Consider the following 27,730-nt stretch of genomic DNA (forward strand, 5'->3'; position numbering starts at 1 on the left):
CATGTGTGGTATCAAAATTTGTCCATGAATTTATCCGGCATGATCCCAACAACTGATATCTATTTGAAAACAATTATAAGTATATTTTAAGTGATTGTCATTGGTATGGACATTTCAAGCTTCAGAATGACGCATAAACATGCATGACATGAAAAATAAACAATTCGAGTAATACATATCCAAATTTAGGTACAGTTTGCAAAGGTTACTGAACAACCAGCCAAAAGTATCGGTATTCATCAAATAGCTATATTATACTTTATACAGGATCTGAAATATGATTTTCTTTTCCAGGCCTTCCTATGGATTTACCAACATTGATACTCACATCAACAATGCACATATGTCTAAATGTGAAAGTCGATATGTTTTTAAAAATCCCATAATACATTATTATGGCAAAAGTTCGCATGTTCCAGTTTTGATATTTTGACAACAAGATTTGCAAAAGAGCGTGGATTAATACATAAAGTCCAAAGCGACTGGTTTTAGTATAGACTGGGAGATCGTGATAAGATCGAAGTCACCCGCTATCAAAATGAACATAATTACTTAATTTTCAGGCGCATTAGGACCGTGTTTATTCAAATATGATTATCAGTATGTAAATAGTATATATGTATGCTCAAAGACACATTCATTTTTAGTTTTTATTGAAAGTTGCTAATTAGTATTCCGCCAAACTGTCAGATGAACTCTTATGCACAAGTCTGAACTGGAATATTCAATTTCCATAAAGTTTTGTTGTTATAGGGTATTTCAAATAGTCTTAAAATCCCTATTATAAGTATTTTTTGTTAGATTCAAACAAATATCTGTAATGCCTGATGATATAATACGATATTCTTAAAATAATTAAATCATAAAAGTAAATTGTTGTAAAAACCGTCTATAATATATTTTTTGCAATGCCAAAAGATTTCAAGTAATGAACAACTTGCAATTTTATGCTGTTATATTTGCCTAAGATTTCAAAATATTTTAAATAAAATACCGGTAATCAAAAAGTTTTATTTACGTAGGCTACGCTATATCGGTGCATAGAAGTATTTTATTCATATCATCTCAAAGGTATCCAAATTTGAGAAGAATATGTTATACAATATCGTTATTAAAATATGATTATAATATTGTCATAAATCATTAAAAACCTCAAAAAGAAATGACTTCATATTAGATTTCTCACAGGATAGGAAGGTTACGTTTTTAAGTATTATGTTTAGTAGATATCATGTTAGTAGGATTAAACTACTGCCAGGTACAGTATGAATCATTAAAATACGGTAGTTTCTGTCGTATAGGTGCCATGAAAATCCTTCAAAACCGTGAGGCTACATGGCTACTCTGCAGTAAAATACAGGTCCGGTACTGGGTACCGCTACTGTTCCGCGTGGCAACCATTCCAAATCAACCAGTAGTAAGTTGATATCTATTTTATCCACCAGATAAATTTGTCAAACCCTCTTCGAATTCATCTGAATAAATATGAAAACTCCATCCCATACTTCTGAGAACGCAAAAGCGCGGTAACAACGCTAGCGCTCACCGTGGAAAGTCCAAAGTAGTAAACTACCACTAGATGGTGTAGGTGACGACGTAAAAGTACGGTGCTTGTCATCTTGTTGTTATGTAAAATCTATGGATCACCTGAGTTCTAAATACGGTTAAATGGTTTGTAGTGGATTCTATTTTCTACCTTTATTCCTTATCAGCTTAAAAGGCGATGAAAGTATTTAAAACCATGCCCGAACGCACAGGGTTACCAAGTCGTGGGGTAGTAGTCCGGTGGTTGACTACTCCTATACCTTACGTCAGGTGTCTCCAACTCAAAACATGTCGAGGGCCACTTTTTGAAAATTATTGACCACGCGGGCCGCAAACCAAGAAATTAGGTACAGGAATGGGTATCTGAATGTATTGTGTTGAAATTACACTTGAATCTTACAGCAAACAAGACATAAAACATATATATATATATTCATTCACTTGTGCTGGTTATTTGGTCTCGATGTTTGGCCTTATTTTTCGTTGGTTTGCTAGTCTCAAGAAAACATGCAAATGCTCGTCCATTGGTCGTGTGCGGAGGGCTGACTTGCTAACTTTATAGTCTAAAAAACTGCTCGCAAATATAAGAACTGCCAAAAATCGCAGGTATGCAAAGTGAATGTGCAATTAGCTTTGCAAACCTTTCTTTGGGCACAATGGACTGACCGAAACTCTTTTATTTCGTCACAATGAACATGCGAAATTATCGCATTTGTAATTGCAATATAACAATACAAGAGAGCTACGATATCCGCAGAACGTTTAATGACGTCATAGCAAACAAAAACAAATCTAACAGAGCTAACAGATATTTATTTGATATTTAAAATGAATAAAAGTAATAACCTTCTGGAGAATAATTTTATCTTCAACCACTGAAAATTTCAAAGCAATTGGTCCAGTATTCGAAGAGGAAAGCGATTTTTCCAAAACGTGTCAAAGAACAAGGACATTAAGAACAACAATAAAAACAACAACAACATAATATTGAAACGATCGCTATGTCCACTACGTGTCCAATAATAAAACATGAACGTGGACAACAGGGGGGAATTTTGCTTCACTTTTCATAGTTTGTCGGACCGGACTCTTGATGATAAATGACACGATAAAACCTAGTAAAAGTTGACATCGTACTAATTTGTTTTTTTGTGGAAAAATCCCAACCATGACGCGGGCCGCAAAACATTGGCTGGCGGGCCGCATGCGCCCGCGGGCCGCGTGTTGGAGACCCCTGCCTTACGTGGATTACTATCCGGGAGACGTTGTTCGTCACATGAGTATTAGCTTATTTGTCGTCCTTTCGAATTTTTTTACCTTGGGATAATTATGGAAATCCCCCTTTATAGTGAATTTCTTTCAGCGGAGACACGAGTCAGGTATCACTTTCCATGGTCGGTCGGTGTTGACCGCCACCTTGCGACCATAGTGTATCATAAATTTTCTTGCACGTGAAGGGTTGAAAGCACGTCATTTTTTATAATTTGATATTGACATTGAAACACGATATGTATTGAGATTTGGGAAGACGGGTCAAAGCCTTTTTATACGATCCATATTTTGAAAACTACAGATAAATAATCTTAAGTTTTGAGCTGTAATGACGCAATAATATGCATGAATAAATTTCAAATGCGCAAGACTTCTGCGCATAAAATGTCCTTGGTCGTTAGCAACAGGTTTGACAAAAAAATGGAATGGCGCATTTGTACTCTGTATATCTTTATAGAATGTACAATTTTAATATTATTAAAGTGGGTATGAATGTCGGTAAGACATTTTAGTCATTCGGCAAACCACTGCGTTTTGTTAGGATAAGTATCGTGCTACAACGAACTTCTGCATTGTAGTTTATAGTACCGGTACCGGTACCGTACCGGTACACAACAAAAGTCTGTTCCCTAACTTCTGAACTTAAAACCAAGCTACGATTTCTGAATGTTACGAATTATTGAAAGCAAAAGACAATTACCTGTTAAGTTAGATTTGATGACTTGAAGTGGTTGTTTCTAAATTTGCATATGCACATTTGTATTTAAATTTTTTTAATTATGCAATATAGAAATTGTTTTGCCTGCAGCATCAAAGGTTTTGCTTCCAATATTTGTCTAGTTTATATTTGCGTGTTTTATGTACGAAAAACTTCAAAAGGATCTAGGCTATTTATGTTCATATTGTTTTTTCAGATATATGTAGCCTACATTTTTTAGAAATATGTTGGTGTAGTTTACCCTAATTGCAAACAAAATGGCTGAATCTAAAAGAATCCGCGAAATTGATGATGCTGATTTGGATTGTGAGCCGTCGACCTCTTCTAGTGGTGAAGGTCAATCAACATCTCAGATTGCATTACGAGCAGAAGAAGACAGAAATCTAGACTTTGCTCATAATGTTCAAAGTATAGTGAGACAATTAGAAAAACGAGGAACTATGGTCGCCCCAACACTCGTTTTCAAACAAGGTGGGAAAATATGCTAATATTTATTTTCAGTACATTTACTAAAGCTGTACAATTTTTTTATTTACCGTATTTACTCAAAATTACGCCTATATCGAGAATAGGCCGACTCCCTTGAAACGGCGATTTTATAAAAAATCGCACATAAGCCGGTTCTACGAATCGTGACACGCCGGACGCCTCAAGAAAACGTAAAATGAGAACAAAATTATTGTAACGCAAACATTTCTCACGTTTATCGTTTCTGCATGTTAGCGAGGGCCGTAGGTGGATTATTACCCGTAACTCTCACTTGTTAATTTATGTTAATGAAGTCTATATTGCTTTTCAATGCGTCGTGATTGTGTCGGGAGATTAAAATAGAGTTCCTGAATCAGCATAAAACAATTTCCTTTGATCGCCACAACGACGATTAATTTAGTTCCTTGTCCGTTTCAAGGAAAGAAATAACGCTGTATTAACACATTCTTATAAATCGCTACGAATCTTAACACGCCAGACGCCTTGAGAAAGGCGCAGAACGAAAATAAAATTGCTGTAACACAAATATTTTTAACGTTTATCATTTCAGTTTGTTAGCGACGGCCGTAGATTCTTACTCGTAACTCTTACTTGTAAATTCATGTAATAAAGTCTATATTGCTTTTCATGTGTCGTGATTTGTATTAATGGAAGGGATTGTTGTCGGGAGTTTAAGAGAGTCCCTGAGTCAGCATAAAACAATTTTCTTTGATCGTCCACAACGCGGTTAATTTCGATAAGAGTCCTTATCACCGCCCCTTAACGGATAACATATCGTAAAGGTGGTTAAGAGTCGCGCACCTTTAATTGCCACGAAAGTTTTCACAAAGAAACAACTGGCCGTAAATCGACACTGTTGCTGTTATGTAAAAGAAACGCAAGCGAAAACAAACAATCACAGCATCACATATGATAAGACAATGCACTTTCACAAGCGAGTGTGTGTGTGCGTGCACGCTTCTTATCGTGAGAACTTGGTATGGTTTGAAGCTTTTGGAATTACCGGCAAGTCAGCATAATATCATCTCGTTGCGTGATCAAATTCTGTACGCGAATGAGCCGATTTTTTGGTGCAATCTGAGTTATGCGAGAATAAGACGGTCCCTTAGTTTGGCAACTTTTTTTTGAGTTTTAAACTCAGCCTATTCGCGAGCATATACGGTAAATATAATTCATTTATAGAAAATAATTAAAATTCTACTCAACATATGGTTTCTGGACCTAATAGTGGTGTCATATGCGTTTTCAAGCATTAAAAAATGGATAAAATATTCTGCCAAATATTCAGAACTGGTCAACTTTAGTAACCTTGTAATTCATCCACTAGTAGGATCTATATGGCATAACTGGTAAAAATAAGTTATTCTCAAATTCCAGTGTCACTGCTGCTAATTTCGTTTCGAGGCTGAGTTCAAATTTAGGGTTTTCATATTTTACTTTCACATAAGCATGGCTCAACATCAGTATAATAATAATTGAAACTTTTTTCAATAAATAAGAAATGCCCATGCCAGTATTATTAAATCACAGGTGACACTATAGGAACCAATATTTCTAGAAGTTCTGGTTTTAAGCTTCAACAAAGCAGCAACATATTAGGCAGCACCTCACCAACAAATGAACAGGCAGCCAGGCCTACTGATGCAGAAGAACATGGCACAGCAGGAGAAACACCCTTCCATTTTAAAGGTAGGTTGACTGTTATAATTGTTATCACAGGGTGGTTTTCCTAACTTATGGATAGTCGTGATTTCTTAAGGCCGTTCAAAAAGGATTGACTTTTCAAAGTTGTTGTATCTACAGTAAATTATGAATATTAACAGGAAAATAAGATAATAGAAGACATGGAAATAGAAAGTTCGCGTGTTCGAATCCCATGCAGGAATAGATATGTGCGAGAGGACTGCTGGACTCCTCGCCTTCGTATGGTGGTTCACACGACATGCTTCAAATCCATGCTTCTCAAAACCAATAACCAACTAATTCAATACCCGACCTGGACTGGTAACCGGATGAGACGCTGTGGTTCGGCATATGATTAAGTTGTCTTTTCGGCTTTCCTCTCCCCCGGAATAATTATGTTAATTCTATACTAAATCCCATTCTATTTTTTATAGATTCAATTCGCCTCGGTCATAACCTGTACCTGCTTTATAATGAAAGACTGGCAAAGTATGGTGAAGTTTACAGAGGCTTGCAGACTCATGAAGGTTCTCGAGGATTCGATCCAATCGCCATAAAATCTATCAAACTCAGCGATGAAAATAGGAAAGAAGTGGAAATCATCCGAAAGCTTCGTTCCCACCCAAATGTGATAACTGTCCTCCAATCTGGGACTTATTTCTTTGGTCCAATAGAACATTTATTCATCGCAATGGAATACTTTGAATCTAAAACCTTGACAGACTTCGTCAAAGACGATCCAAAGCCTAAGACTGACGAAGTCAAACATAAACAAATAGAACAATTTGTTGAAGCTGTCGATCATATCCACATTAACGAAGTTCTACATCGCGATCTTAAACCAGATAATATCTTGGTATCGGACAATGGGAGAATTCTCAAAATAATTGACTTTGGTTTGGGAAAACAGTTAAGAAAAGGACATTTTGTAACCAAAATGAGTACTTTACGTGTTGGCACTGATGGTTGGAGGGCCCCGGAAATATACCTTTCTGACCTTTGTTCTAAACAATCGGACATATTCTCTTCTGCACTCGTAATCCATTTCATATCGACCGATGGTTCCCACCCATTCGGTAATGACCCAGATTCATGGAATCTCAATATCAAACGATATCAAGGATGTGACCTGAGCAAACTAGAAGGGGATCTGGAGGATTTGGTTGGTTGGATGCTCAGATTCCGACCACAGAATCGTCCAAATACCGAACAAATTCGAAAACATAAATACTTTCATGGTCAACTTGTTTGCCCTCATCCCAAACTGAGTAAGTAGAAAGGTTCTATCATTTTTAATGAAATATTTCTTTAATCAAAAATTCGGATAATTGATTGAACACGGTATATTCCACCTTAGTAGAAAATTTTGAACTCAGTCAGAAACAAAGTTTATTGCAAGACTTTTATATGAAATTATCATTTAATAAAGTCTAGATTTCATATTTTCCCCAAAGCCTAGCTTAAATCATACCTGACATATTATGATAATACCCAAGATGTTTGCTTTATATAACATTCCGGAACATTTTTGCTTTGTTTATTCAATTAATTTTGCTCTGTGGTTTTTATTATTCTGACCAAATGAAACCAATACTTTTAGGTTCTGTAGTACGAAGCGCTCCAGAGAAGGAAGTTGTAAAAGTCAAAGAAGAGTTTGAAGAAAGAATGAAGGAGATGGAATTAAAAAATGAACAAGAAAAGAGGGATGCGGAGAGAATGCGGAGAGAGCACAGAAAGGAAATAAAGCGGATGCAAGAGGAAAAGAGGAAAATGAAAATTGAGATTGAAAAGCTCAAAACTGGAAAAAAAGGTTTTCTAGATTTCTAAATTGTTATTGGTAATCGCGGGCTTATGCAGAAGAGACTGCTAATTGGCTTGGTGGTGTGGCTAAGCATTAGGAATACGCTCACCTTCACATCTCTGATTACCATGCATGGGTTCACAGGATCGAATTCCTTGCGAGTTAATTATGTGCAATAAGATTGCTGGACTCCTTGTAGGGTGGTTCACGTAACCGATGTTTGGGTACACCATCAAGTCCATGCGTCTGAAAACAAATAGCTGGATGGAAACTAATCCCATACCCAACATGGACTGTTAACCGGACGAGTGGCCATGGTTTGTCATATGATTAGGCCGTCTCATTCACTTTCCTCTCCCACAGGTTGAAAATATAAAACTTATTTTACCATACAATACTAGCCATATCATTCTTGTTGTTGATTTTCCATCGAAACCATGAAATTGCGGTTTGTCAGGTATCCCAATTCCCAGCTTGGAGACTTTAGGTTGAACATTTACTGTCATGTGTGTTTTGAAAAAGTTAGTCAATATCAATAATTTTCACTCTTTTTTTTTAGATTTTGCTCAGCCTTCCAATATCTCTGCAACAAACCAGCTTGCTGTTTCCACTAGTGCAAACAAGTCCATTTCTCAAGAGACTGCTAAAGTCAAGTGTCAAGGTAAATTTTGTTGAGAAATTTCTCCTGTTAATAATTATTTTCAAATTGGTCAAATCTAAATCCATTTGTTTTATTACAGCATACCTTTGAGGATCATATCTAAAACACAAAAGAGTGAAAATACAACTAGACACAGTAAATGTAAATCTGAATATGAATTTGTGTATTATCATACCTTGGCTATTAAACTTCTATATTACAGGCATTTCCTGTGACTTTATGAATACCAAACAGTATTTCTGCTATACGTTTTGATTTTATCAATCCAAGTGCAGAATCTCAGTCTTAAAGTTAAAAATCAAGGCAGTGTAAAATATTAAAAAATAAAACAGAGGGAAGCACCATTGGTTTTGTTTTAGGAGGCACGCAACAGATTAAAAATGCTGTTAAGACTGTTTAAATCGCAAAATTAACGGCACACGTTATTTTGGGTTGCCTTTGAAAATTTTATCGTTTATCGGGTAATATGAATTTCCCAGAAACATGGAGACCCTGGAATTTTTCCAACGATGATGTTTTAAAAATAATCGTAAGTGCCAAATGAATAGTGAAAAATTCCAAGGTCGCAAAAATCTGAATCCAATTTATTTATAATGCGGTCAATAGTTTATCGCGTATTCCATGTCCGTAGATTACCGTAGTGTTTTAGAGTAGTAGTGCTTTTATTTTACCTTAGTCGACACAATGAACATAATCAAAATAATATGGCAAGACATTTTTAATGCCCGTATCAGACACAGATTGAATATTTTGCGCAACAGAAAAATCATAATCCACTGAAAAAGTCTATTTTAAAGAGTGTCGCAATCGCAGTACTTGTTTTAGAGTCGTTGCATGGGAATTTTTGATTCCGATTTTTTGGAACCCCCCCCCCCTTTTTGTAGTTGTCTATGTCAGTGTTGTTTTTTACATCATAATCTCAGAAATTCGATACATTAAATTTTTTTGATTCATTTCTTTACATGAAAGGATACTCTTGCAGCCATTGATATTTAAAAAGGCACATTATTTAAAAAAAAAAGATTTTTCCCTTATAAGGCATTGCCTACCCAATTTATTACACACTTTGACATAAAGGGGGAACAGGGTTTGAACTAGAGATGTACCGATACCACTTTTGTCGCCGATACCGATACCGATCCGATACCAGCTAAAAACGCCGATACCGATACCGATACGCCGATACTACAAAAAGGCCGATATCACCGATATTCCGATACCGATACTATGTAATTATTACTTTATTAGGTATGCTGTGTAGGGCAGACGGGTTAAAACAATGGTCTTTAAGCGTTGTTCATAGTACACATTATTTCAGATTGAAAAAAAGATATATATATCACATAATATGAAATTAATGTTTGGTATCCATATGCTGTAACTGATTAAGATACATTGTACAGTAACGCTAGTAATCTCGGTGTTCAATTAGAAAACTCATAAGCCGGGATGTCCAATTTGAATTTAATGTTAATATCGCGAGCTTCAAATATCGTTATTCGTGTTTAAAAGAATATCGAATATCACCCACACATTCTAGCGCCGCCGTCCTACGTTCAAATTAAAAGCATTTTACAAATATTTAATTTAGTGGCTAATCGTAATCGTCGACGCAATAAGTCAAAGCCAACATGAAAGAATATCAATCAGCAACGACAAAAAGAAGGCCCACCGATAACCGTTGAGGATGTTTTTTTACTTCACTATTTTATAATATTTTACAATTGCTATCCTATATTTTGAGACAGTCTAGGGCTAGGCGGTCAAGTCAATATATCTATAAAGAAATCGTGTAGTTAAGCAGAATTAAAATTAATACCTGTGTAGTGGGGTAATTGTGTCGGAATTTAGTTTATCGATGTCGACGGACTAAATGACACTTGTACTTGACGACAAACAGTCAGAATTTATACCCGTGCCAAAAGTCCATGTGCCGTTAATAAGGAAGGACCCCAATTCCACTGTATGATTTAAAACTGGGCGCCTAGTTGCTTTTTGTTATGTGCTGTGTTGATATATTTCTTCATAAAAACTATGTAATATTAAAAATGTCAATATAAAAATTTGACAGCGAAAAAAGCCAAATTAGTTGAGCTAGTTTAGCTGATAAATAGCTAAAAACACGTGAATCCTATTCTCTCGCAGGGGGACATGTATGGCTCATAGCTCACGATCTTTCCAGACAAAAATAAATTAAAAAGTAGTATTCCAACTTATCTTTTAAAACATTCTGGACCATATCAAAAAGGTAAATATATCGGTAATATCGGCCTTAATCTAACCGATACCGATACATGGCCGATACCGAAAAAATGGCCGATATTGCCGATACCGATACCCGATACCGATACATCGGTACATCTCTAGTTTGAACCTGAGATGTGTAATCTGTAAAGCCTACAGTTAAGTCTAGGGCGTTAACTACTAGACCAGGGATTCCCAAGCTTTTTTTAGGACGACCCCAAAAGTGTCCAGTGCAACCCCATTTCAATATATATATTTTTTATGAAACGTTAGAGCAGTGGTTCTCAACCGGGGGCCGATGGCCCCGCAAGGGGCCTCGAATCAGCTCAAGGGGGGGCCACGACACAAGGCTAAAAATTGACCACAAAACGACTTCGTTTGCATACTTTCTTTTTAAAATAAAATTCTCCGTTCATGCGGTATTTGCGATTGCAGGGTGTATTCACTTTCTTGTTAGTGAATTGTTTGATCATAATGGAACTTGGAATCTACCTATCAAAATAGTTTGCCGGTAGGCCGTCTAACCTGTAAACGGCAGTTTCACTAGACTGCGAGATAATCGTCGCTATCAAATTATAGACGCAAAACCCAGTTGTAAATTCCCAATGCCCAAAATACGAAAATGGCACGACAGGTACGTTGGATTTGGCTTGACCAAGGTAAATCGAGCTGAGAGGAAATGTGCAGGTGGAAATGTTGGAAATGTTTGTGTGTAATTAGGGTGACAGCACATTTAAACCCACTTACATTTGAACCCATACATTTGCGCCCGTATATCCGCAGGTTTAGTCTACATGCGGATGCTAAAATCCATGGGTTAGGGTTAGTATGGGTTCAAATATCCGTAGGTGCAATAGTATGCAGGTGGAAATGTTTACAATGAGTTCAAATGTACGTGGATTCAAATGTAATGGAACCGTAATTAGCAATGAATCATTACGTCCATCTAAACTCCAAAACCACCATGACAAAAATCATCCACAGGCGAAAGAGATTGATATCGGTTTCTTGGATGTCAAGCGAGTTAAATTGACAAGACATTGTCCAAGTCCGGTTTTATCAGAGGAAAAGCCCGCTCTTAAAAGCAGCGATTCTTAGTAGATCAGATTCTTACCCACTAATTAGTACGAATTTCATTCACTCCCAGTTCAATTTGCAGAGTTCAATGTTAACAGTGACATTTGTCTGGCTATATATTTAAAAGACTTCCTATTGATTGAATACTAAAAAGCTTTTACTTCTTGTCTGTGGTTTGCTTTTGCATTCCATAAAAGATCGTAATATATAATACAATCCAACAGGTTTAGTTTTTTTAAAATGGCGAACAGGGGGGCCACGAGTGCAAAAAGGCGCCAGAAGGGGGCCACGCCATGTGGTGGTATTAAGTAAAATAAGCTAAAACCAAACAGTGATGTCACAATAAGCACCTACATTTTTTTATAGCATAAGCATAGAGCGATGCCTATGGGCCTGTTTCACTGTAAGACATGGTACAAACTGCTAAATTTAACATGGTTTGTCAAATCTTAGATGTTTTGTACATCCTCTACCATACCTCAGCGACCCCATGACCTGTTTGCGACCCTACCTACTCATCACTCCGACCTCATTTGGGGTCGCGACCCCTGGTTTGGGAAACCCTGCACTAGACCATGGCATTGCCCAAAACTCAAATAACCACACAATAGCTTAATTACATCTAGGAACATAATTTTCATTCTTTTATTTTATAATTATTTTATATATCATGGCACCTTTTAAATATCATTGAACCCCCCAATCACAAGCATTATTGCTTAAATAAGAACAAACATTTTTTTTTGCTACAAGTTTTGGTTTTATTTATCCAGGTGCAGAATCTCAGTCTCCAAGTCAAACTACTTCTGGTCTAAAAATCATCAACCAACAACCATCTGATGGGAAGTGGTCATGTGATTGGTTGCGCGAATCACTGCCAGGGTTTGAAAGAAGGGGGACTATTGTCATCACCTACTCATTTCCTGCTGGAAGTCTGATGGTGAGTTATGAAACAAATTTAATTGTTGGTTGGAAAATAAATTATAGATTCATTGGAATCAAGATTTGGTACAATTATTGTTATTGTGAATTTCTTGAATCCATTCATTGAGGGGTCACAAATATATATCTTATTGTCAATTGAGAAGCAAAATCATTATATTATATATGTCAAAATTTACTAAATACAACATGATGTGAACAAAACTTTGATGAAAAATAGAAAATTTTCTGTCATACCCTTTGATTTCATAAATGCTCCAAATATGGTGATGTTGATACATTGGCAAAGATATCCCTTATAATAGTACTGTCATGTTACTTTTTTATGCGACGCTTATTCATGTCTTTTGCTCGGAACCAGGCCCTATACAAGCAGTCACTGATATTTAGTAGGGTGGTTCACGTAACCACTGGTCTGTTACATCTTCCTCCACCACCAAGTCCATGCTTCCGAAAACGAATAACTGGCTAATCAATCACTTACGTGTTATAGACTGGTAACCGGATGGGAGGCTGTGGTTCGCCACTTGATTAAGTGGTTTTATCGGCTTTTCTCTCCCCAGGATAAATATGTTAATTCTGTCATATCTTTTATTTAGGGAAATTGTAGCTATCAGGCACTGATATCTAATGATATTGAAGAAGATATTATTATTTCGAATTTTTTGGTTCTGCATTTCCTATCCAATTTATTTCATCCTGGGTGAGGTGGTTGGCATGGATTTGAACCGAGAGGTTCAATATGTGATGTCAGCTTAGTTCAGTCCAACACTTCAACCATTAGGCCGACTGTTCCAAAACTTTTTGTTTGTGCGGCGCTGAATTATTAGGGAAAAAACTGCTGACGACGCAATAATGGAAAAAATTTGAATAAAATTTAATATTGTGATCATTAATGTGTACTTTATGTTTGTAAACATATAGCCTAATGTCAACTTTTCTCTGCCTGATTTTATTTTGAAACTCTAAACAAACTCTGTTCAACAGATAAATAAACTGCAGCTTGGGAAATTGCAGCATGCAGTGCCTATCTCTATTGTTACGTAACACTAGTGCACCGCGGTACACCCTTTGGTAACCACTGCGTTAGGCCGTTGCACAGTCCAGAAGCTTGAAAGAAGTATTGCTAAATGTTTGCATTCACTCACATGAGTTATTGCTTCCGATAGAAATATACAGAATCATGCAGATTTTGTATAATGCTTATATGGGTTGACTCTGGTTCATGCTTTGTCCATCTATAATTAATTTAAACTGGTTTGTTATTGAGAAAAAGTTTGATTATAGAAGCCATTTGTGCAGTAAAATCATAAAATAGCCATATATAGATCATGCTTGTTGTTTAAATTCAAGTTGTTCATAGAATTTAGCTCTTCTATGTTTAATTTAGAATTTGATTCAATGGTGCAGTAAAATCACGACAAGCTAAATATTTAGCGGGCATTCTTATAATTTCTGATTTTAATGTTTAATTAAGTTGTTGGGTTGTCAAGTTGAATTAATCTATTAGAAACACCAAGTATTTTGTTAGAAATTTTTTAAATTCTGCTAAACTTTCATAGATATTCTGATATTTATATCAGTTTAACAAACCCCCAGGTATGAGAGATGATTAGTTCTGTTTGTTTCTTCAGGGGATTTCATATGAAGCTCAAGAATTTACTGAATATTTGCCAAATACTGAGGATGGATGGATATGTTACAACTTACTCTATCAAGCATTCGATGCAGGATTGATTTTCAAGATTCAGGAAGTTGGTGACAGAAGAGGAAAAATTATTTGGAACGATGAGTTTCCTCATAAGACTAATGAAACTGGAGGACCAGAAAAGTAAGTACTTTGTGTGTTTTATATTTGGTGGTTACTTACTTCATAAAATGCTAGGAAATAGGAAGGAATAAAACTAATTCAAAATCTTGTTATGTATTGCACTACAAAACAATTCAAAATTCTTATTCTGGTATCTAAATCGTCATTTATGGAAATAGGATTCACAAGCCCTGGTATTTAAATTATTGCTCATAATGACCTTGGGATTTATTTTCATTCAAAGCATAAAGACATTGGATAAAACAGGTTTTCCTAAAAATTATTCAAATTTATTTATTTGGATTTAACCAACCTTGCTCAAAAGAAAACTAAGCTCATTTTTATATGAAAACGATTTATTTAATTCAGAGTGACTTAATGTTTTTTAACTGCCAGGGTCTGGTCTAAATTTCCGGACATATCCACCTAACCATGATGACCACAACTCGTATTTATTAAATAGATAAGCAATCTAAATTATGATTCTAAAATGTTGTATTTTGGGCATCTGCACTATGGTTGTGGCTCTCAGTACCAATGGTTTTCTTATAATTCATTCTGAACAAAACCCAAGAAAGGTTGAACTTTGACATTTATTTGGAAGTCAGAGTCATAATTTGTTCCTGTTAAGAAGTTGCAATTTCAGACTTTTTAACAGAAACTAAATTGGTCGCTTATGATAAATATAAATGTTGGTGCTCTTGGAGTATTCATACCAAAATGGTGCACGACCTGACATAGTATTAAGTACCAAGTTAGTTTTCAGGTTGTGCGTCATCTTGGTACGAATACTTCCGGAGCGCCTAAATGTTTGTCAACCAAGAGTTTTTTCTTCAACTCCCTAGGTGCAAGTTCTGTACTGCAATACTCTGAAGTCAGGATCCATCAATTATTTTCTATGCACATGTTCATTGAGAGTTCATAAATTCATTTTTTCAGCAATGGATATCCAGATCCAAACGATATAAGTAAACTGCAAAGAGCATTGGAGGCGAAAGGATTCAAGTATGATTTAGCAAGAGGGGTGAGATAGTTTTATTCATTTGATACTCTGGCAAAATATTGCTTTGCCCACTTTCCCTAACATGCATCCATTCGAATAGTCTTAAATTCATGAAATAACAAGTTGGATAATCATCACTTGAAATTGAATTGAGTAATGAACTTGCACTGGTATCAGAAGGTAGATAAAGGGTTGCTTGTTTACATGAAATTTTCTCCGATTCTAATAATTCGATTTGGAAAGCCCAGCCCGAAAGACATCATAAAATGCTCTACTGTCACATATGATGTCACAATAACATGGTTTTGAAGCTTTTAGAATGCAAATTCAAAAGCGCAAGCTTCAATGAGACACTCTATTTGCTGGGCAGTTTTTATTGACAATATAGGTTCAAGGTCCCACTTTTACATCCACCCAGTTCTTTTGAGTTCAATCAGTTGCTCTGTCATTTCTTTATTGAAGTGGTGACAAACAGTGTGTAGGATATGGTGATTTGAATAATATAGGAATAAATGTTTTTTTATTCCACGTTTTTACCTTCATACAAGGCTCTGTGCAAGCATCCAATGATATTTAAATGACTAATATTTTTTATAGATACTGTAATTTTACCAGTGACAAAAAATTAGCTCTGCAGCTTGTAGGAAATATCAAGCTTGGATAGATAAATAAATATAACAAAAACATGACTCCAACAGATTATGTCTGAATAAGCTGCCGTATTATAGTCAGTGTATAGATTAATAAATTCTAGTTTTATCTTATCGCCTCTTATCAAAATTATATTTTCACTTTTCCTTCCAGTAAAAATTTTCTTCCTCTTCTCAGTTTCCCTTCTTATGCATCCGAAGATGACGAGATCCAAAAAGATTTCCTACAACACTGATTGTACTGTTCCCTGCATAGGATACTGAACTTGTTTTATTAAATCTACATCAAATGCCAAAACAATATTACCATTGCAGCCATTGTGCAAATTATGTTTCTGATCAAATATTACAAATAACAAAGTTTCATATTAAGAATTGTATTTGTGCCATTTGTGTAAGGCAAATTGACAAATAAGTAAAATGCCCTAGGCGGCTGAAGCTTAAGACTTAACTGCGCTGACATCGTTGATTACACATTGCAGGTTTAAATTCCACACCCTCACCTCTCACACGGTCTATTAGATTGAGTAGGCAAAAAGAAAAGATTTTTAAACTTTCAAATAAATAGTTGCTCCTCACATATTGTTAGATATCAGTGACTGCTATCATATAGTTTAATATTTTTGACGCAATTTTTTTATAATTCTCTAAATATTCCTGTTTTTTCCACAGTCTACAACACTCTGGGTGAGGTAGCGGGCATATGATTGAACTTGGGTTATTTAATCGGACATGCCAACATAGTCGAGTCCAAACACAATGCTAATAGGATGATTATATTGCCAATATATTTAATTTGGTGGAATCAATCAGCAAAACGCTATGTATTCGCTTTAATTTTTTTATTAATTATAATATTTTAAATAAACTGGCATTTTTAAGTTAGTCAAGATATCTGAATATTGTTCTGACAATTTGTGTGTTATACCCGAATGCCCATTGGTTCGTGCTTTAACAAAAATTAATTAATCAAGTATGATTTGATTTAATAAATGGCCAACCCAACTCTGTGTTATTGAGCTCATGAATTACCGCGGGCTGTATAGATTATGTGTTTAAATATTATCGGTGCTAATTTTTATCCACAACTATTATATATTATTAATTTAAGTTTTAATGTCGTTCTTATGCATTTATTTTTATGGCATATTGTATACTTTCTCCGTAGATTCCCCATTGCTACTGTTAATTATACCACATTCAAATAGATCTATACTAGTGTTCTGATCGCCTAATTACCAACAACCGCTGTATATATCTATCAATATCCTATAGAATTTTTATGTATTATTTTTATAGTTGAGCAACCAAGCCAAGTTCTGTATAATATGAGGTACTCCCGAAGTATGTGAACCAAGATGCCGGACACCGAAACGTAGTATGTGTACCAGGTTAGGGTTAAGCGATACCTTCAGGTACAAATACTAGGGGAGTCACTCGGCTAGTCCCCGAACTCGTAATAGAATTAAAATGAGAAAAATTGGAATAAAATTGGTACAAATACTACGTTCCAGTGTCCGCCATCTTGGTTCACATAATTGGGGATTACCTAATATAAAGCATCTGACAATATACAAATCAAGAGTTCCAGCAAAAATATTTTTGGAAATACGTGACATTGTATACTCTTGCACTTCAAAATTAATTTGGCTACATGCTCAATTGTGTTTTATGTGTTCTCGAACAAGTTTAATGTAAATGAATGTGTTGATATTTTTATAAGAATTTATGCGATCAAGCCAATACTGTATTTACAAACTATCAAGACTTCTGAAGCAAAAACACCACTGAGTTATCATTTCGTTAAAATATTTTGTATACGTTTGCTGAACACTGTATATATCTATCCATATCCTATTGAATATTTGATAGCATTATCATTTATTATTTTCATAAGCATGCAACCAAGTCAATGCTGTATATAAAAACTATCAAATATTCTCAAGCAAAACCACCACTGAGTTATCATTCCAATAAAATATTTTTTTTGCAAATGTGCTACTTTTTATCTGCTTCACTATATGAATAATTGTGTTATGAATTTGTGGTATGTATTGTTTTTCAAACCAATTATTCTTCATATAAAGAAATGTATTAGCTTGCAAATTCCATAGTTCATACTGAGATAAATTCTCGGTTCGAAACTAGTGATATTTGGGATTCAAAACCTATTTTTATAAGTTGCTGTCACCTCTCCACTGCAAACAAAACTTTAGACAAGGAGCCAGATTTAAACAGTCTGTTTTGTTTCTAATTCTGCATTGAGAACCCAATTTATCATAGCCTGAGTGAGAAGGTGGAAATTTTATTTTAACCCAAGATGGAAGTTATGATTATTGTATTCTAACTCATTAATTTATCCAGATTTTGAGTCAACCCAAAAAAATTGACTTTTATTAATTTTGGAAAATATATAAGATAATTTTCAAAAATGGTAGTACTCATAATATTGTGCTTTTTTACGAATAATTTTATGACCTTTTCATATTTTTTCATGTTCATATATTAATATCAGAAATGTTGTGCTCCCACCCTAGTCTTTTTTAGCCTACTTTTCTCGTTTTGCTACACTAGTACCACTCTTCTGAGTTGAATTAGATATGTATTTTGATGTGCAGTGGGTTTGGCAGAAGGGTAAAAAATATACATACAAAGTGAGATATGAACAATTGGGACTGCTGTGTGGCACAGCATTTTGAGAAATCCAATTAATATGGCGCTTCATATTGTCCATAAAAGTTCCTAAACCACTTTTGACTAATTTTTATTGTAATGATGATTTTATTAAATTATTAAAGCTAATTCTGCAACAATTTCTATTCTTGGTATTTTTATTAAAAAACAGACAGAGACAGATCGGATGTTTGTCACCGTACAGTTAAACAGATTAAAACACTGCACTTGTCTGCTTGATGCAGCCATGGGGGCGCTCCAGGAGTATGTGAACCGAGATGGCGGACACCGGAACGTAGTATGTGTACCAGGTTAGGGTTGGGCCATAATTTTATTCCAATTTTTCTCATTTCATTTCTATTACGAGTTCGGGAACCAGCTAAGTGACTCTTGTATTTGTACCTGAAATTATGGCCTAACCCTAACCTAGTACACATACTACGTTCGAGTGTCCGCCATCTTGGTTCACATACTACAGGAATACCGCCATGGGAGTTCCATAATGATTCAAATATACATATTGATTCAACATCAGATATATTCGATACTTCAATTTTTTAATTTTGGAATTTTTTTTTTTCATCAACAACATCATTTTTTATACACACGATTACATATAAATAAAATTGCGCTTAAAAAAATTGAAGTATCACGGTGTGACCAATGTTTTCATCTAGTTTCTGAAAAAATCAGCAAATATAGAAATTCGCTGCTAATTTGCAACTTTTGTAAACAAACTCATTGATTGGCATTTCTATGCTGCATTTTTAACATATTCAATACTCAAAAAGGATTTTTTATAAGGTATTTTGAATAGAAGATTTTTGGCCCCCCGCATATGAGAAAAATAAATATTTAATGTGGGTAAAAATTTCTTTTTATTATATGACGCCCAATTGTGCTTTTTGCTCCAAACAAAGCCATGCACAAGCAGTCACTGATATCCAACGATAGGTAAGGAGATGCTATGTATTCGAAAAAACTCACCTTCCCAATTCATTACATTCTGGGCGAGGAGGGGACAGCGGCGATTCTGGGCAGGGGCCATAGAGACAGCACGTTGTAGAGGTGATTTTGTTGCTTAGTTCGATGATTTAAATAATAAGAATACAAACATTTAACTCTTACTTGACCTCTAAATTATTCATTCTCATGTATAACAATATCTATAATTTGTTCATCCCCAAAATTATTTTTTAGGGTTGGGTATAAGGGTCATTATTATCAGAAACTTGTTCACGGAAGCAGTAAAGTTTGATGCGCCTGGGTGAGGGAGATAGAATTTGAATCTGACTCTTGGAATATCCAATAACATTATCATATATTATTTTTATAATCATGCAACCAATGTCAATGCTGTATTACAAACTATCAAATATTCTCAAGCAAAATCACCACTGAGTTATCATTCCAGTAAAATAATTTTTTGCAAATAGGCTACTTTGTATACTTTCTCACTTCAAAAATAATTGTGGTATAAATTTGTGGTATGTATTGTTTTTCAGCCATTTATTCTTCATATAAAGAAATGTATTAGCTTGCATATTCCATAGTTCATGCTGAGATAAATTCTCGGTTTAAAACTAGTGATATTTGGGATTCAAAACCTATTTTTATAAGTTGCTGTCACATCTCCACTGCAAACAAGACTTTAGACAAGGAGCCAGATTTAAAAAGTCTTTTTTAAATCGTTTAAAGTTTTTTTTTAATTCTGCATTGAGAACCCAATTTATCACCTTGGTGAGGAGATGGGAATTTGATTTTAATCCAAGATGGAAATCATGAATATTGCATTCTAACTCATTATCTCATCCAGAAATAAAGTCAACCTAAAAAAATTGACTTTTGTCAATTTGAAAAAATATACGAGGTAAATTAGAAAAATGATAGTACTAATATTATTGTGCCATTTTTTACAAATAATTTTACAAACTCCATTGTTTTTAATGTTCATTTACCAATATCGAAGTCTCAAAAATGTCGTGGCCCACACTTTTTATATCCTTTTTCTCATTTTGCAACACTAGTACCACTCTTCTGAGTTTCAGTAGATATTCAATGTGGAATAAATGGTCCGAGTAAGCATGTGAAGTGGGTATGGCAGGATGGTAAAAAGTATGCATACGAAATTAGATTTGAACAATTAGGACTGGTGTGTGGCACAGCATTTTGGGACGTTCAATTAATATGGCGCTTCAAATTGTCTGAAAAATCTCCTTATCCACTCTCTTTAACAATTGTAATAATTTTATTGTAAGAATGAATTTTCAATTATCAATAAACCTGATTGTAGATCAGTTGCAACGTATGTCATTTTATTCCCGGAGAAGGAAAACCATGACAATGTGATAGAGGGGGAGTTTATCATCATTTCAATAAATAAAGGAGTAGACATTTGTGAAGAAACTCACTGAATACACATTAACTTTTAAAGTCTATTTTCAATATAATTAGAATTCGAAAATATTTTAGAATGTATTGGGAATGGTAGATTGATTGGTTTTGTCAATCCCACATATTAGAATATTTTTAATTCAAGAAAAAATCAATCGATGTATGACGCTTATTTACAACTTTCGCCCTGAACAAGGCCTTGTACAACTATCCACTCGTATCTAATATTTCGTAAAAAGCTAATATTTATTTAAAATGACCAGAATATCACTGGTTGGGTATTGCCCATCCAATTCATTTCACCCTGGGTAAAGTGGGAGTGACGGCATGAAACTCTAACCCGAAATGTGTGATCTCAATACCAACACAGTTAAATCCAACGTGTTGGACACGAGGCCATCGCCACACCCAAGGTATTAGTTTTTCTCTATCATTACAGTAACCACATCTTGTTGTTCCATGTAGTCTACAGGTGGGCTAGGATTGAGCGAGAATGACACCAGGGAATTTACCAATGTTCTTTTAAGATAGTTAACCAATGACCTAACCACCTGTTGGTCCTCAGATATTGCCCAGTTTATGGCAGGTTGGATATGGAAATAGCAATCTGGTTAACCTTTCCATATGCCTTGAGTTGGACAGTTGAAAAAGTCAAATTAGATAATTCAATACTAGATTTAGGTCATCTAATTTAATGATTTACCAGTAAGTCTTGACAAATTGTGGAATATGATACTGTTTATGTTTAGTCATTGAATAATTTTCAGTATAGTCCTCAGGCATGTAGTATTTAGTTTCAAAATGAGTAGCAATCAAATGAGGTTCTTTTCCTTTCACATTGACAGAATCGAATAAAGAAAATTTCAAGTGTCAGCAGCGCAATAGCAAGAGTGTTGCAAACTCTGCATCTTAACAGCTACCCCATACATTCATAACTATTGCATATATCTTCACCCTTTCTGACAAAATAGACTTCGCGATAGAAGGTTTAGAATTCAACTCTGTATTTGGACGTATAGTTTATTAGACATTCACAAAATTGCTACCCCAAAATCCTCTCCTTAATTCTGTAATGCATAATTGTTGTTTTTTAAATTAATAAAACTGTTTATCGTCTCCTCGGTGTGGTGCCTCATTCTAAGCGATAGGAGTATGCTTTGCCGCCACACATCTGATTACTCTGCGCGGTTCGATTCCGTGGGGATAATTATATGTGAAAGGATTGCTGGACTCTCGCCAACACAGGGTGGTGTTACGTCTTTCACTTAAGTTAGTCTATTTTATAGGTATATTTTGATTTCCCCTCCCTCTCCCCTAAAAAACATAAAACGAAACAATGAATACACAGAAGTTTTGAAAAATCGGGAAGTTCAACCATCAAGTCCATGAATGTGAAAGAAATATTCGATTAACTAATCTCATACTCGACATGGACTGGTAACCAGACAAGACACCGTGGTCCTTGCCTCCGGGAAAGAAGCCTATTTAATTTTAAGTATACTATCTTTTATCACTGACAGAACATAATGTTCCTGGTAAGGTAAAATTGTTAGGTCCTTTTTCAATTATATTTGAGAGTTTTCCAAGTGTTGTAAACTCTTTATGGTATTGTGACTTACTTATCACTAGCGCAATTCCATCGTACGACGTACCAGGCAGGAGAAGGAAAATGCTATTCGTTATATTTGAACGGGGACTTCCCCCGCGCACAACAGCGCCACCAATCGATTATATAGTTAGTTGAGAATTTCTATTCAGAACATTTTCCAAACCACGTACACCCTTATATCTAGAACATTTATCTTATTACTTGACATTGTTCTTATATTAATTTATCTCTGAAACGAATTTTGTATCTTTTTTTAATGATGTTTATATGATTTTATCTGACGACCTTAAGGGGGCGATAGATACCAGGTGTTTGAACCATGGACCATCATGAATTTATCAAAAGCATTTTAACCGCTGAATTTAGTCAGTGAAAGCAAAATTAAAGTTAAATGCTACCAGCAAGTCATCCTAAATCTTCTAGTTAGTAGTTACCAATAAAAATATTGCATTCTTTATTTTAAAAATATATTTAAGAACTATTTTGGGCATGAAGGCACTAAATAGGACCAATTAAAAAGATTTAACAATTAGATAAATTCATTTTAATTTCCTTATGCAAGACAATTTAGGATGAAAAACGTATGAAAACAATTTTGAAGTAAATAAAATCTCAACTAATGTTCAGGATGCATTGTATTTCCATGAAGTATTACAACAATAGAACAGGACTTTAGTATTTATTTTTCGAAAATAGTAAGACAGATGCAATATCGGACAATTTGCACCCAATTAATTGTCTAAGATGTCAGTATGTTACTAGTTAATTGTTGCAGATGAATAGGCATATTTCACTTATTGAAAAAAAAAAATAGAAGTTACTGGAGTGTAAGTGACTTATTGGTTTATAGGGACGGAAAGTAACTTCCATGGTAACAGAGCATCAATTTGGTATTTCACATTCTGAGAGGTGCTGGTCATGGTTTGATCTCAAAGTTTTCACTGTTACCTATAATTTGCCAATTTCATCCTGCTGTAGCAAATCAAACAATATTAGGTTTCTGTCCATTGATAAGCAGCTAAGATCTATTGCATTTAACCAACAATTTAATTTTCAATCTTCTGTTTGCGACCAAAATCTACATTATCAGCTTAGAATTTTACAATTGGTGTATCTTCCTTACTGATGAAGTAAGTTATAATTTTTTTCTTCTGAAAGGTTCTAAATTTGGGCCATATTTATATTTTGTGTTTAGTTTGAAACTTGTCGTATGTATCTGGATCATTTTCTTCATAAAATTAATTATTAAGTTCAATAATTGATATTTGATTTGTCATGCGATGGCAATGGTTTGCTATTAAGTTCTTGCTAAGATGAAACAATTATCTGCCCCTAATGGATATATTTCATCTAGATATGGCAAATTATACAAAATTAAGTTTTTGTCCTAGAATAAGAATGAGTCCTATAAAAGTGTGGGGCCCACTGTGGATAAGGGATGACCTATCAATTTTATCCTTTTATACTTACTTTTTTCCGACAAGTGATAATTGACTAATGCCTATTTAAATTCTATTTTGTTCTAATTATTCTTGTAGTTGCCTCGTATTTAGGTACTTGTAAATGTATCCACATAGCACTTTCGTTTTTGGTTGCTATCATGCCTCTTAAAATTAACTGATACTTTTAGTGACAATGATTTAGTGCTAGTGAGTTTAGTGATACTTTTAGTGACTGATACTGATACTAGAGTTGCTGTTGTATATGGTTAAAGTTAGATAATGCCTTGATTAGATGGTCGTTTTATTCCATAAGTTTCTGGTTCAGTTTCTATTGTGTTAATACTTGTAACAATATTTCCTGAGCATCATAAGATATCATCATATTATTTATCTACCAAAATAACTTTATTATTCTTCGATTAAATGTTTATCATGGTTACTTTTCCTATTGCTGTACTCCATTACTCAACATTAAGCCCCCATGAGATAATTTATCATAGAATTTCTCTTGTATTTTTACCAGTAACAATTTATCCATTGGGTTCTCATTGTTCAGTGTATTTGTGAAACTTTTTTATTATTCCTGAATCAGAGATTTATATAGAAATATGTTTTAGAATTTTGATGTCGATCGCTTTGACTATTATTAATTACAACAAACAATTGCTGTCCCATTCATCTAAGCAAAAATACGCCAATGCAAATTTGTTTGTGTGTATTTTATACTTAAATATTAATGCAGATTCATTTTATATTGCTCCTTCATTTGGGCGTTTTTATTTGTGAAACTTAGCCAGTTTCATAATTCATTTTGAGCAATGCAATTTTGCTCCAGATAATATACAGTTACGTTAAGTGATTCCTTACTGAGATGCTGTATAAGTAAGTAGGCTTGTGTAGTGTGGAGTAGTTTTTGGTAGTCTGCGAATTACGAAATCTCAATTAACTTTATTACATGGTTAGAATAGCATTTACTAATTTTTCTCGAGGGGAGGAAATCCTATAAGATAGCATAATCATACCTGTATATTCATACCTGCTGTATAAGTAAGTAGGCTAGTATAGAGTGGAGTAGTTTTTGGTAGTCTGCAAATTACGAAATCACAATTAACCTCATTACATGGTTGGAATAGCATTTACTAATTTTTCTCGAGGGGAGGAAATCCTATAAGATAGCATAATCATACCTCTCGTCTAATTACCAGTCCATGTCACGTATGGGAATAGTAGTTTGTCAGTTGTTTATTTCAGATACATTTAGAGGTTACATGATTTACCTGCATTTATGGTTACAACGGGGAAATCCAGCAATCTTTTCTCACATAATTATTTTGCGAACTCATGCAAGGTAATCAGAGGTGCGGTAGCGAGTGTATTCCAAACACTTAGCCCGGTGCGATACACAGTCGAGCCTATGAATCTGTCTGCTGACTTTATATCCATGATATAAAATTCGAGTGGAGGTTGATAAAACTTTTTTATGTTCTGTGATTTGCAAACGTTTTGTTGTTGATTATGGAGTTGCAAATATTCATTTAGATTTTAAATGATGTTTGGGGGAATAGCATGAATGTGACATTAATGAACTTGTGTTTTAGTTACTTTAGTAGGATATTAATATTCGTAACAATACTTCCAGAGAATTTCAATTAGTCAGCGTATTTGTGAAACAATTGATTTGGTATTCCTAAATTAGAGGTTTATACAGGAATATGTTGTAAGACCTCACTGTGCTCTATGTTGAGTGAAAAGTTTCTACATCATATCTTTATACAAAAATTTGTTCAAAGCAAGGTCACACATACTCCTATTGACAATATGGTTGATCCCTAAAGTACCAAGTTTCCTGAGAATATAACAAAATGGGTATTCCCATAATATGTGTACCAGGTTAGAGTTAGGCCATCTTTTTACCTCGATTTTGCTTATTTTAGTTCTGCTATGAGTTCGGGGACTGTTGACTGTTTGTTTTTGCCCAGTGAACATACCCCCTTCCCATAATAGGCTTCTCTCTCACTTTACACACTTTACCCCGTCACTTTATTTAAAGTAGGAGAACAAAATTAGTTACCTCCATATTGGTACACATACTTCTGCAGCACCATAAAATGTAGGAAAGAATTAAACTTCAGCAAATACCAGTTAGCCTGAAGCTTTCCAAATCAATATTATCGGGGAAACAGCGATTAGGCAGTGAATTAACAAGAATCATTTACTGAAATTGTTCTGATTACCATAATATGTTACATATATAAAAAAAAAAAATTCTAATTTTGTGACATTACTAAAATTATTTAAGATTATTATTAATCAACCAATTATGACTAATCATGATAAATTAAAATAAATTTGATGAGATTCATGAATACAAGTTTTGGATATTTTTTCGAAGTTTACATCGGAATTCATCCATTTCATAACCTAACTTTACATCTTACAAAAACTACATTTTGTTAAAAGTAAAGTCTATTACAAAATACAAAACAAACAGTGATGCGTGTCACGAGGAGATATCAAATAAGAATTTATATTAAGTGGCCTTATACTAAGAGTGCTTTGTTTGCATTTATGATAACGGTAGCCAGCTATGTGGTATCAGGGACAAAGTACAGAAAGTAACTTATTTTGAAATACAAACCTCTTGTTGAACTGATCACAATTTAGGCAATATTTAGGGGCATTAAGTTAAAAAATCCTAATTTTCAGGTAAGGGGTATATCAGTAATTCACAAAAATTTTTATATTGTTACCCATAAATCAAATTACCAAAATCTCAATTACCCCTCTCATAAAAATACAGTAGTCATATCTATATCAATTTCTTTGACTGAAATTGGGGAAAATACTAACAGCTTTTGCATCTACCAATCCGACTTTAGGATGCTATACCTGCGATAGCTCAACAGCCTATAATGTTGTAATATTCGATATAATGTTGTAATATTCGATTACAATATTACATATATATAATTCAATTCTTTGTATCCTTCGAATTAATGAACAATTTTCAAACTCAAATTAGTATTCTATTCACATTATAGTAAGGGAAGTTTGAGTTTAAATATTCATCCCTCTACATCCCTGGTGGTAAAATTTTTTACTATATTTTGGCTAATTACCACAAATACATTAGCTCCACTTCCTATCAATAACACTGCTATTGGTATTTGAACTATTTGAAAATTCAATATTGCTGGAAGTTATTTAGATATTTGAAAACAAACCCCCTTCTTGTACTTTGAAAAATCCCTTTCAGTAGTCATTGAAATTGATCTTCATATGCACATTGTTTTTCATAAACCAAAGTTAATCCTATTCCTATCTTCGTAAATCCAATACTTTAATTTATTATTTTTTTCATATATATTCCTTTTCATTTATCATAATAATTATCCCAATACGCTCAATGGGTATAATTACCACATTTTGTTCTCCATATTAGTAATTCTCCAGACCCCTAGTAATTTTTTCTTAATATGCATGGATCAATGATCATATGAGTGTGATAACTAACTTAAATCATTAGCCCCTTGTAATTGTGCTTTTTACAATTATTTAAGTGTATAATACTCTATAATCTGTGAATCTTATGCCTAACAGTGAATATGGGGGGAGCTGACTTGGATGACCGTATGGTCGTATCGCTTCCTCCAGTCTTTACTATAAACAGTGTTTATTTATTTGTATTTATGCTTTCATATTTATATTTGTTTTGGT

The 27,730-nt window shown here is 34.4% G+C and overlaps 1 protein-coding gene across 1 annotated transcript; it reads left to right on the plus strand.

Annotated features, from left to right (window-relative positions):
* Window positions 1-3,732: 3,732 nt before the first annotated feature.
* LOC144422814 (uncharacterized) lies at window positions 3,733-15,275 on the plus strand. Its single transcript, XM_078112662.1, has 8 exons — window positions 3,733-4,006; window positions 5,555-5,713; window positions 6,142-6,975; window positions 7,308-7,517; window positions 8,068-8,169; window positions 12,264-12,430; window positions 14,067-14,263; window positions 15,182-15,275. Exons 1-8 carry the CDS (start codon window positions 3,793-3,795, stop codon window positions 15,273-15,275), a joined length of 1,977 nt encoding a protein of 658 aa, XP_077968788.1. The 5' UTR covers window positions 3,733-3,792.
* The last annotated feature ends 12,455 nt before the right edge of the window (window positions 15,276-27,730 follow it).

Source organism: Styela clava, chromosome 5 (genome assembly GCF_964204865.1).
Source record: "Styela clava chromosome 5, kaStyClav1.hap1.2, whole genome shotgun sequence".
NCBI classification, from domain to species: domain Eukaryota; kingdom Metazoa; phylum Chordata; class Ascidiacea; order Stolidobranchia; family Styelidae; genus Styela; species Styela clava.